The sequence below is a fragment of the Rhododendron vialii genome, chromosome 6a (assembly GCF_030253575.1).
Source record: "Rhododendron vialii isolate Sample 1 chromosome 6a, ASM3025357v1".
NCBI classification, from domain to species: Eukaryota; Viridiplantae; Streptophyta; class Magnoliopsida; order Ericales; family Ericaceae; genus Rhododendron; species Rhododendron vialii.
In genome coordinates, this window is record NC_080562.1 from 37896484 (window position 1) to 37908867 (window position 12384).

Below are 12384 nucleotides of genomic sequence, written 5' to 3' on the forward strand. Positions count from 1 at the left end.
CTGAGAAAGATAGCAAAGCAAGGCCAACCGTGGATAAGCTGGAGGAAAAAAACCCACGAGATGTGATTATGATTAACACAAGACGTACCACAGAAATATTAGAACAGGTGGATAAATCCAGATTTCAGTACTTGGTCGTCCATTCATGGTCCCCCTTCCCTGTAAATGTCTTTGCATAATTCAAACTCTTGGGTTGTATTGAGATGGGGACAATGCAATATGGCGGTTGTTGGTACGTACGTACTTGCATGAATATATATGATTTTATCGTATGAAGATCTCTAACGCGACGCGAGATCGATGTTGGATATCATTTACATTACACGAAGAATCACATGAATGATCGTTATACCATGAGAGGAACTTGATCATTGGATGAGGTAATATCGCTTTGAGCAGCGATGGTTGGAATATGTGTATATAAACCGTAGAATTTGAGTATAACCTTCTTTTATCAAACTCCGACTGATGTACACAATGTTGTGAAAGCTAGTGTTTACACTGACCAAATCGATTGTTTCTTGGTCAAGCGTAACAGCTGCTCCTTCTTCTCTCTGGTTTATCTGGGGACGATTTCCTCCATGGTTAAAGCACCACCACACCATTAATTTCCACCTGTTAGGCCAAGTGCAACTGCTAGCAGTGAGGGGAGAAATTAAGATAGTAGGTTTGAAGCCTCTCTCTTGCCTACCCCAATATTGCTAATCGATTTGGTGCAGGTTGTGTGACACTCCTTCTCTCTGGTTTATCTGGGGATGATTTCCTCCATGGTTAAAGCACCACCACACCATTAATTTCCACATGTTAGGCCAAGTGCAACAGCTAGTAGTGAGGGGAGAAATTAAGATAGCCGGTTCGAAGCATTTGAATTTCTCTTGCCTACCCCCAATATTGCTAATCGATTTGGTGCGGGTTGTGTGACACTCTTAGTAACATAAACTTTCTACTAAATTTACAAGCTTCTGGATAAAATTATCTCCCTCATTTTCAGTCGGAATTCCAACACTTCAAGAATCAAGAAGAAAAAAAAACCAAAAAGTAGTCCCGGCGGGGCTCGAACCCGCGACCTTCGGCTCATAAGACCAACGCTCTAACCAACTGAGCTACGGGACTTTCATTGTCTTATTTTTCTGCTTTCAAGATTAAACTTTGGTATACGGTACAAAGGTCATGGTCCCAAACCACTAGTTTTTTTTTGAAAATGCAAACCACTAGTTTTAATCAGCGTGATGTGGCAGATTAAAAAGCATATACCCCATGAAGGAGGAATTCATGAAAAATGGGAGAGAAGATGTGTAGGAGTATTATTTTTTGAGATTTTTGTGTTCGTAAATTAAAAAAATCTAGTTACGTTTTTGGGAAATAAGTTTCCCTTCAATTTTTGATTAATGCACTCCAATTATTTCTTTTAGTGTGAAAATTATACATAGAAAATTCGTTGAAGGACAAGAAATGGAGTGCACTCATTAGAAAAATGAGTGTGAAAATTATTTCCCCTACGTTTTTTTTTTTTTAAGATTAAAATTCAATCAAAACTATGCACGGGAAAATTTCTTTTTTACTTAAAAAATTAACACGACTTTCCAAATGAATTATTGTAATTAAAAAAGGAGAAATACTTAGGAGTATTTTATAGTGAAACCGTTAGTGGGCCGCACATCTTGTTCCTATTTTATTTGGAAAACCAGCCAGCCACCGATACCTTTAAATGCAAAAAACAGCAGAGGTCACACAACCATGGCAATGCTACCTCTTTTAGTACTCAAGAAAAACAAAAAAACAAACATCGTTTAGAGAGAGAGAGCTGAGATGTAGAGAATACATGAGAGTCGGTCTAGGAGGAAGGAAATGAGGAGTGGAGCGAGGATTTCGGCAATAAATTAGTGAAGAAAGTTTTCAAATAGTTGCTTTAGATTTGGCATTAAAGTTTGAATTTCGAAAAATGGGTTTCGTAAATTTAGTCATCTGATCTGTCTCTCCGACACACAAACAACTGGGTTTCAGAAAAATCCGAATCTCATAGATACACTCTCTCTATTTAAAGCTTTCTTTCCATTTTTTTCTCTCTCTCTCAAAACACCCACATGCACAACCACAATCTATGATGAATTAATGAAAGTTCTCTTCTTTCCATTTATGTAGCTGATCTTCACTCCATCCACCAAGATTTCATATAATCTACAGATTGAGATTTGGGTTCCCCATTCATTCCACTAGATTTGGCTTTTGGGTTTTTCCTCAACCCCTCAGATTGTCATTCTTTGGATTTGGGGTATCTCAAATTAATTGTAATTTGGTGCATCACTTTCCATACATGACCCATTTCCCAGTTGTTTAAATTACTCAGAAGCCAGAATTTCAATTTGGGGCTTCCAAACACTACAAAGTTAATGTATGAAATATGAATCCTTGTAGTCTTGGTGTTATTTTGTAAGCTTTTAGTATAACGCAACAGATTCGCAATTTTTGGGGGTGCGATCGCCCCCTTTTTCGCTTGGATTGAGACACAGGAATGGCACAAGAACATACCCAGAGGTATAGCAATAGCAGTGGCGGCGATGGTGGCGGTAGTAGTAGCAGCAGATCATCAAAAAGGTTAAAGGAAAAAAAAGTCCCACAAAGAGGACTAGGTGTGGCTCAGCTTGAGAAGATCAGACTAGAGGAACAACAAAAGAAGGATGTTCCTATTTCCTCACCCATTTCATTTCTGTCACCTAGTAATTCCTCACCCAATTTTAACCATAACCCTTCACCATCTTTGGTCCCTTTGCCTCCTCCCCCATTGCCAACCGATCTCTCTTCGCCGGTTTTTAGACAAGATTCTTCTATACCCAGTATAGATTTTCTTCATCCAAATGCTTTTGCATTGTCAAAACCATCAGATGGGGATGGAGGGGAGATTGGGTGGCCGTCGGTTCCGGGTTTGGGGCAGGGGTATTTGCCCAAGTTTTGGAATGGTGACTACAATATTCTTGAAGGTGAAAACCAAGGGCTCGCATTTCGGTCAAATGTGAAATTACCCTTTGAATCAAAACCCGTTTGGGCTCCCCAAATTGTGACACAAAGAGCACATCAAATCCAGCAGCAACCCCCTTCAACTTCTTTATCAATGGTACTTAGTAAATAAGTGCATGTTTTTCGATTATTCCTAACCGGTTCACAATCTTGGATTTGCTTAGAATTGTCCTCTTATTATGCATTGAAGAAGGATGAGAAATGTGTGGTAATTGCAGGTGAATGTCTCATCAGGGACTTCATCATCGTCACGGATAAATTATGCGCCGATGGAGCCCCCTTCAAACCAAAGCTTTCATGGCAAGAACAACACACCTATTTGGTCCGAGGAGGAGAAGGTATTGTTCTCAACTTGCTTTAATTTTCTCAGCCTGAACATACACTAACTTGTTAAGGTGGGTACATATGACCGATTGATTTCAGTTTTGGATCAATTCTTCTAGTCTTAGACAGCGCTTCGTGTAAATCGCTTTCTAGATAAAAACAAGACCATTTGCTGATGAATATTAAAAAAATCAGGACATTAGAGGATGTGTTTCATTCTGATGTTTTATCTTGGATGGAAATAGAAGTATTAATCAGATGTTGGGTTCTTACTTATTTCGGTTCATTTTATTTCCCTTTTATTGAATTCAATGGAATTCGTTTCATCTATGTATATCGTAAGGTTGTTTATAATGCAATGTAGATGGTTGGCAGGAAGAGGTCGTATCCCTTCTCTCTAGATAATGTACCAGGCCTCTCTTTCCCCTGCAAAGTTCCCACCAACAGATCAAATGAACCTTCTTCCGGCAATGGCAATGGAGGCGCAGTTAATGTTGAGCTCAACAACCCAATTTTCAGGTTAGCTTACTTCTGATGAGTTCGCCATTACCTTGTGTTGAAACCATTTTAGTGTCATTTTGTTAAGGTGTGTGGAGCCTGATAATATTGTACAACATGTTTCTCATGAATCCAACTTGTTACCTTAGTTATCCATTGCAGCACACATAGTTCAAATCAGATGGATCACCTAAATCATGTGTTCTTGCGTAGTTATTTTGTCTATTCTTTATTTTCTGCATTCATATCGTCTGAATTGTATATTACGGATATTGTTCTAACAAATCGCAACGGATTCTTGTACGTTGACATGCATCAGCAACCTCTTCAGGGAAGGCTCTTCAAGCTCAAGTGCCTTACCTGAGCTGAATCCAAACAAGGCTACCAAAGAAAACGAGGATTTGAATGGAGATTTCCTCACATTGGCCCCTCCAACAATGGTTGTGCCACGTCCCGGTTCAAATTCCAAGCACCCTTTAATGTTTCTGAACCCACATAACCAGGAATTACCAGATTTTGAATCTCTACCATTTCAAGTAAGAATAAACAACATAAACCCATTACCCAATTTCCCGATTCCGGATTTCATTCCAGCAGGATTTGGTATCACCTTAACAATTTAATTGTGTTATGTCTTCAGGGAAGTGTTGCCGGCCCAATTCACCAACCAGGACCTAGCAGATCGACGCAACATCAGGCATTCTATACCTTCTATCCTTCGGCAAAGGCACGAATTGGCCCGGTAACAACCGGAGTTAGTGGATCCAGTAGTAGTGTGGGAGAAAATCTTGACCTAAACCTGAAGTTATAGAAGATTTTAGCCTATTTCCAATGGTGGTGTGGCTTAGGCCTAGTGTTGTTTTCCCTTAAGAGTGGCTAAGTGTTGTTTTCCCTTAAAGAGTGGCTAAGCCCATTTTCTATTATGTATCGGCAGCCTAGATATTTCTGTCAAACTTGCTGGATAAAACTAGGAATGATTTTTGACCTCCACATTTTTTACAACCACTCCAGTAGTTGTACTTTTAGTATTCCAAATTACACGCTACAAGCGGATAAAAAAAAATTACACACTACAAAAACACTAGACTACTAAAATTGGAATGCTCTTGTAAAGAATGGAGTGCAAAAAAAGAACCGAACTGTTTTCCTCTTGTTTGCTGGGTAAATGTAAATGTTCAGTTCTTTTGCTTTTTTTTTTTAATGGCAAGCTTGAGAATGAAAGAGACCTCCATTGAAGGTTGATTCGATGATGGAAACTCAGGAACTGGTTAGACAACACCAAGGTTCGAGTTGCTAGTTTCTACCATAAAACTACTTGCCGCAATGTCAAAAATTGAGCTTTGTGATTAAATTAGTTGAAAAACTATGAATCTCGTCAAATTCATGACATTTTACCCAATTATAACTTAGCTATAGCACCAAAATGATAAAAATGGAAATCCAAACTTAATCGAACCAATCCGAAAGAGTCAAAGCGCAAAACAAACATCCTAGCCGTAATAGATTTCACCAAACCAAATCTATTTACAAATCATGTCCAATGGTTTGGCAAAAAGGCAAGCCTGCATTTTTACTACCCTCGGCCATCCCACCATCACTTGCGATAGACTTCGTAACAATGAACGTAAAAAGGAACGTGGAATGGGTAACAATTTTCAACTTAAAAATGATAGCAGAAAGTACAATTTCAAAGAATCATAATGCTCTTTCGCTCTGAACATGCTGAAACCGAAAAACATGCATCACTCATAAGCAGCTGTTGCATAATTTTTTACTGAATGATGACATTTCCGCTTCAAAATTCCAGAGGATACTCTAGAATAACATCACAAAAGTCACAATACTACAATATGAATATCCAAAGGAACACTAGATAAACTGAACTCCTGCAAAGATAATGACACTCAAGAATGCCAATTGATGATGATGGCTCTCTCTAATCTAGAACATCTACCACACCATCGCTCCAGACTATCTGAAGTCACTAGTGTGACTAATCCGGGTGCATAACTCAAATGTTCACTCTCCAACCCAAAAAAACAAAAAGACATCCGGGAATTTAAAGGTTCCAGTCTCGATTATTAGTTGTCACCAGAATGTACCACCTCCATGAGTCTATGACCAGCCAAAAACATAGTCAAGAACGTAAACCAGTACCAGGGAAAATGGATAAAGAAGGAAGGCCACAAACGTTGTCCAGAGAGGGAAGGTGGTGCGGAAGCTGGCAAACGCACCCATCACGACAGAAACAATAACGATAACCAGTACCTCTGCCGAGAAGTCCCATGTCAGTTCCCTTACGTAAACCAACGCTAAGAAGACGGATAAGCAAAGGACATTGTTCATGGTGACCGCCCCATATAACTGCAACAAGAAATTTATAAAGATTAGTGGATTATTCTCCCGACCTATGTTACATGGACTCTTCCAAACATATACTACAGTACCACTGTACAAGTGTGAGACACTTGAATGATTGTATGAGATTCGTGTCAAACATTTTTAGTTGGATCACCTAATAAATATGACAAGTCAAACATTTTTAGTTGGATGTTCACCTAATAAATATGACATTAATTCACCATGAAATATTATGCTTGAAATAGTCCAATACTACTTGTAAACCCTATTTATGTCAGAAATAAGATATATAGGAAAAAAACATATGAATATTTGGTGTGCGCCTGTGTCCTCGAGATGGAAATTTGATGATTGTGACACATGGCACACATATCCGCCTGCAATACATACACTTGAGTCCCATGTTATGTGGACTCTTCTACATGTATAAAGTACTACACCCGACACCTTGGGAAGAGTATTGAATCCTTATCTGATCAGTTAGTTGGCATTTGCTGCAAGCATATTTCGTAATTGGAGTGTGTGACGAATGATGCAAGGAATCCCATGCATAAAATGTCTCAGGCACCTTGTAAGCCCTATTTATTCTAGAAAATAGAAATAATATCCTAACAAAAAGGAGTACTCTGGCGTGTCACCTTGACCATGACATGGAAAAGAACTGTATCCTACACTTCTGCACCTGATAGCTGTACCCAGTCCATGTAACATAACCCGTTCCATGCAAGCTAGGTCCCAATGCAGATCTCAAATCTATATTCCCCTTTGGACAATGCATATGATTGAGGAAACCATACCTCTGAGAAAGTCAACGAGGCAGATCTCTGCTTTTTCCTGCTAGCAAAGATGATTGCTGATACAGCCTCGCTGGAGTTGGTAGCCAAGGGCAGCGCAATGAATGAGATGAAGAAAGTAGGAATGCCTGTGGCATCCGAGAAATTATCAACAGCATCTACCAATGGATCAGCAAATGCACCTGCAATCAAAGCCCCAAGCAGCAGCAGCAACACTGCTTTAATAATTATCTTCTTAGGGTTTTCAACACTCTCAACTACTTCATCGCTTTGATCCCCCAAAAGATAGTGCTCTCTCTTTGTTTGCTGTAAGTGCATCAACATGACTTCATCAGAATCCTAAAAGTGTAACGTACTAGATCTATTAAGAGAGCACAGCATACCTCGTGGAAGTCCTCCAGGTATTTCACTGTGTTGGAACCACCATTAGAAGAAGCCACAGAGTGCCTCGCTTCATCAAGCCATCTTGAGATTCCAGCAATGAACTCCTGCAATTCTATTTTTGTATTCAATGACGTATCAAAGTCTTTCATCACTTTGTCCGTGGCATCAGCCTGATCCAAATTAATCTCATCAAATTGGATTCCGATGATCATAGCTTTCAATTCAGCATATGAAATTTGGTCATCACCATCCACATCTAATGCATGAAATAGCCTATCAAAATCAGATTCAAGAGTCAGGAAACATGAAAGTATGTGATCAAAATCTGCATTGAGTGTATCAAGAGAAACAAACTTCGCTATAACATCTGCATTAGGTGTTCCGTCATCCCTGAGGAGCCTTCCTAGGGCACGCTGCTTTAGATGTTTTAGAATTCCTGATATAACATGTTTATGCTTCGCGAAAGCAATTCGTCTGATTTGTATCCAGGGCTGAAAAACCTACATTCAGAGAAGGACAGTCAAGTACCAAGACAGAAAGCAGTCTGACAATCAAATCTGAAAAGCCAGGACGAAACTTAACCAGCCGACTAAAAGGTTCAACGTGATAAATAAGGGTTCCCAATTAGCTTTTGAAGTGAAGCTCTCAGGTTGTATAAACTTGCGACTGATCAAATGAATTGCTCTCTTCAAGAAGGAACAAGTTTTCAAAGGCGAAAGCACGAGGCGAGGCGCTTGACCCTCCATGGGGCGAGGCGTACGCCCCAAGGCATTGAGGCGTAAGCCTTTTGATTGTTTATTTTTTAAATAATTCAATTAATAAAATAACTTTAAAATTTTAAAAAAAAATGTGCAGTTCATAAAAGATAGCATAAAGTAGATTACCAGTTAATGACTTATTATTACCTTATCAGTTATTAGTTATTAACTTTTTATCTCATTAAATTATCACTTTATTAGTTATTAATAGAGCACATCAGTTTGTCACAGAGCACGACTGTAGATGATGATCAACTTCAACAAGCTAAGGCAGCACCAATCGGGGCGTAAAAGGCGGCTGAGGTGTACGCCTAAGGAAATTAGGCAACTACCTTTGTGGTTCACCGCCCAAATTTTCAAGCCCTGAGGCGATTTGGCCTTGCCTCACCGCCCCAACGCTCCAAGGCGTGCCCCACAAACGCCTTTAAAAACCTTGGAACACTAGCTAAAGCCAGGAGGTATATAATTGAAGCAAATAGAAACAAGACACTGAGCAAAATTAGGGAACATACTGCATAACACAGATAATTGCAGGATTGGGACTATGTTTACCTGATAAAGACAATATGAAAGCAGCATCGCGAGTGACAAAATAAGTGAGATCAGGACTGCTAAGCGCCTTCCTGAAGTCGAACTCATAGTTTGTAGCAATTGGACAACAATAAATGGGATTACAGACACAGTCATGATTCTTGCAGCATAGCAAGTCCAGATATCAGTGCTGACCCCAGAGCCTGCAAAGATCGAAAGTTCATTTCCAATGACAGAATTACCAACGCCGATAAAAAAAAAATGATAGAACTGCCAACCAATTGATCAAATAATTCTTAATTTTGTTAAGCATTTCTTACTGATTGGCAACAATCCCATATAATTAAGAAGTTCATGTCTGGTAGGATGTCTGAACTTGTATTTTGACAACCATCCAAATATTGAGGCATAATCACCAATCAAGTACTAGAAATATTGTATCCAGCCATCACCTTATTGGGGAACAAAAATGGTTCGCCTGAATGAGATCATGTTCAGAAGAAACCAAATGGCATATATGATATCACAAAAATGATGCCAACATAACTGCACTATGGACATGCAAAAAAATACCAGTGTATGTAAATAGCTATACATATTTATAAATATACATGTCCATAGATGCAATTATCTATACATATACAGGGAGATAGGGTGGCAATACCGCAAGTCAGGAATATCAACCTAAAGAGTTGTACTTCAAGCAATGAGGGAACAAAAAAGGCAAATGAAAGCCAGGTACATACCAGTTAAGCTCAATCCCTTTGTATCTTTTCCATCTACGGCAATTGAATCCTGGATGTCACACTTCCCAACAATAACACACGTACCCCATATTATTGTAAGGAGCATGACCGTAGACCCAGCAAGTAAGCCCATTCCAACAGAGACCTGACTTTGAGCAGTTTCTGTAGTTCCAGAGAGTCCAGATACTGTAACAAGGCAATGGAATAGAATAGAAGCAAAAGAGATCAATCATAGTGTATCATATATGGCTGTAGATGATCAATTGAAAAGAGACTTCACAAGGTAAATCAGATGCACTTTAGTGCCTGCCACACCAAAAGAAATTGAAATGGAAAGAGAAAATACTGAAATGAAGTGAAAATTGAAGCAGAGCTAGTCGTGGTTAGATGCACGCTAGACATGTCTTTCTTCACCCAATTTTGTAAAGGATGAACCAACTCTATAGCTAACATTATCATCATCAACTCTCTACCATCCTAAAATTAGATTACATCCTACCTCCGGCAAATATCTTTGTAGTATTTTCTTGCCTTATGACTAGCTTCAAGTTCACGAACCACCATTAGTGCCTATCAGAATCATGCCTTCCATTCATGGCAATGTTTCTTCCATTATCCATTTTCAAGGCAACCAAACAGAAGTGACAATAGGAAGATATTACCAGTACCCAAGAGCAGCAATGGTCTTCCCTCTCAAAGTTATTCAGGACTTACGCATTTAGAGGTGGAGGCTGTGGAGCCCATGTATCTTTGTGATAGCGGAGCAATAAAAAGCTCCAACACACGCCATATTGCACTTAGGGTGGAGCAAGAAAAAATCTAAGGGGACACACTATTTCACAAATACTCATATTCATGCGTGGGTCTACGCAGCCCGGTAGGCTCCATACACCCATGTCAGTATGTTTGTGTAAAGTCTGAGTGGAATTGTGTGCAGTTGTAGCATAAATGACAGGAGCACCGGAGCAATGCCAATGCTCTGGGACACGATCATTTTCTTAAAAACTTGGAAAATCTGGTCTAAGCCCATGTGCCGTTGAAAACTTATCCAGTGCCTCTATATCCTAATGTGGGCCCCACACCAAAGTGCTCCTGAACCGGTCTAAGCTTATCCACAGAACTTAATAATATCTGTCGCCCATGTGACCCAAGCAGGTTGATCATCCATGATAGTCAAAATTTTACTGCAAATACTTGACAAAAACACTCCCTCCGTCTCCAATTTGTTGAGACTGTCAAACGAGAAGTTACAAAATTACAATAGTGTTTGGTTGAGAGTTTAGTTTAGTTTAGTTTTGGTAGTGGGTAGAAAGAGAAATAGAGTAATGATTGAAGATAGGGGTAATGATTGGAGAGAGATAGAGAGAGATGTGAAAGTAATAATTGGAGAAATAGGGTAACGATTGGAGAAAGAAGTAGAATAATGATTGAAAACAAAACTAAAACTAAAACTAAAACTAAGTTGAGAACCGAACAAAGCCGTGGATTTTTACTTTTTAAGTTCTTATGTTCGCGGACCAGACAATCTATTTGGAATGGAACCTAAATATGTTTAACTAGCAAGTGTAAGTGGCGGATGCTTGATTTACACTCAACAGGGGATGAAATCACGTGTATTTCTATATCAATAACAAATAAATAAAGTTCATTTCATATGTTGCCACTTGCTAGTTCTGAGAGAGAAGGAAACGAGATTGTGTGTATATACCTAATCACCGTTAAATATTGAATCACGAAAAAAAAAGTTTGATAATTCGAAATTTTAGGGGATTTCATAGATATATATAGTAAATTTATAAACTCTTTTAACTTGATGGACTTTTCTAAATTAATCTTAAAAGTAAACGGAATTGTGTCCACCCTCGGCACCGGCTAGATTTCTTTTTGTTTTTTAAGGAGGACAATCCAAAAAATGAATAAATATTTATTTTTTGAATTAAAGTGATGTAATATTGTAATTTGAGACAACGACGTGTCTTATAAAGAAAATAAATAAATAAACTTTAAAAAAAAAAAAAAAAAACCTTAGCAAAACGGTGCCAATTCTTTTAAAATACTATTCTTCTTTCATATTCCATTAGAAAAACATGATAAAATTTAAAAGGCAATACTCATTTTGTCAAGTTAATTTCTTTGTGTTGGTGTGGATCAGCTAGGACACATAATCCACACAAACACATGATAGAGAAAGATTGATTCCATGGATAAGGCCTGAGACTTAGGTGTTTACTCTCCTCTGAGATCTCAGATCCGAAACTTCTCCGGTATTTTAAGGAGCTGGCCCGGGCAATGAGTTATCAAAAACCTAAAAATAAACAAGTCCAGATCACAATCGAGAACCGAAAGCGGAAGATCATACCGAGAATGAGCATAGCATCAGGAAGAGCGCCGAGGATGGGAAGAAGCAGTCCGCCGATAAGTCCAGGCCCTAGAATCTCCAACAAGAGCTCGCTCCCACTGGACAGGTTCGTGGCGGCGAAGAACATGAGGTAGCCGTAGACGAGGATGAGGAAGAGGTTGCCGAGCACGGTGGTGGTGCAGGGCAGGAACCCGTACGTCTGGTCGCACGTGGAGTCGGTCGCGCTGAAGGGGTTCAGGCGGAGGAGGAGCGGCGGCGAGACGCCGTCGGAGAGGAGATCCGCGGGGCCGCCGCCGTCGGTGATGAGACGGGCGCAGGCGACGCCGCAGAGGAGGAGGAGGAGGTGGAGGACGGAGAGGGGTGGTTTGTTTGCCATGGTGGTGGTTTGGTGGTTAGTGATGTGATGTGGGTTGGGAGGAGATGTGCACCTGTCTGTGTATGTAAAGGTTGGAGTGGTTCTACTGTAATAAATTACTATCGATGGTGGTGAAATGAGTGTCTGATCCGTGTGGTGAGAGAGTGATGGGTGTGGAGACGGTTCAAATTTCACACTCCGGCCTAGTGCTGCTCGCGGATGGGTTCGGTTCCCAATTCGATCCGTTCGTAAAAAATTT

The 12384-nt window shown here is 39.7% G+C and overlaps 2 protein-coding genes, 1 long non-coding RNA gene and 1 other non-coding gene across 4 annotated transcripts; 2 read left to right on the plus strand and 2 right to left on the minus strand.

Moving 5' to 3' along the window:
* Positions 1-1039: 1039 nt before the first annotated feature.
* Positions 1040-1113, minus strand: TRNAI-UAU (transfer RNA isoleucine (anticodon UAU)). Its single transcript has one exon. It is a non-coding gene; the product is annotated as a tRNA-Ile (tRNA).
* Positions 1114-1776: 663 nt separating this feature from the next.
* On the plus strand, positions 1777-4840 carry LOC131331550 (uncharacterized). The gene is made up of 5 exons (XM_058365575.1): positions 1777-3112; positions 3234-3353; positions 3704-3858; positions 4157-4373; positions 4478-4840. The coding sequence occupies exons 1-5, from the start codon at positions 2513-2515 to the stop codon at positions 4646-4648; spliced, it is 1263 nt and encodes a 420-aa protein (XP_058221558.1). The 5' UTR covers positions 1777-2512; the 3' UTR covers positions 4649-4840.
* A 754-nt stretch (positions 4841-5594) lies between these two features.
* LOC131331553 (sodium/calcium exchanger NCL-like) lies at positions 5595-12299 on the minus strand. The gene is made up of 7 exons (XM_058365578.1): positions 11771-12299; positions 9412-9597; positions 8687-8868; positions 7731-7876; positions 7376-7649; positions 6996-7298; positions 5595-6201 (listed from the first exon to the last, which is right to left on the minus strand). Exons 1-7 carry the CDS (start codon positions 12144-12146, stop codon positions 5953-5955), a joined length of 1716 nt encoding a protein of 571 aa, XP_058221561.1. The 5' UTR covers positions 12147-12299; the 3' UTR covers positions 5595-5952.
* LOC131331554 (uncharacterized) lies at positions 8067-8816 on the plus strand. Its single transcript, XR_009201401.1, has 2 exons — positions 8067-8374; positions 8429-8816. It is a non-coding gene; the product is annotated as an uncharacterized LOC131331554 (long non-coding RNA).
* Positions 12300-12384: the final 85 nt, after the last annotated feature.

Coding starts and splice junctions, on each gene's coding strand:
- LOC131331553 (XM_058365578.1), bottom strand. CDS start 12,146: ATGGCAAACAAACCACCCCTCTCCGTCCTCCACCTCCTCCTCCTCCTC. Junction 9,598..11,770: donor TGATGCTATGCTCATTCTCG/GTATGATCTTCC, acceptor GCCTTGTTACAG/TATCTGGACTCTCTGGAACT. Junction 8,869..9,411: donor AAAGGGATTGAGCTTAACTG/GTATGTACCTGG, acceptor CGATCTTTGCAG/GCTCTGGGGTCAGCACTGAT.
- LOC131331550 (XM_058365575.1), top strand. CDS start 2,513: ATGGCACAAGAACATACCCAGAGGTATAGCAATAGCAGTGGCGGCGAT. Junction 3,113..3,233: donor CTTCAACTTCTTTATCAATG/GTACTTAGTAAA, acceptor TGGTAATTGCAG/GTGAATGTCTCATCAGGGAC. Junction 4,374..4,477: donor TTGAATCTCTACCATTTCAA/GTAAGAATAAAC, acceptor TTATGTCTTCAG/GGAAGTGTTGCCGGCCCAAT.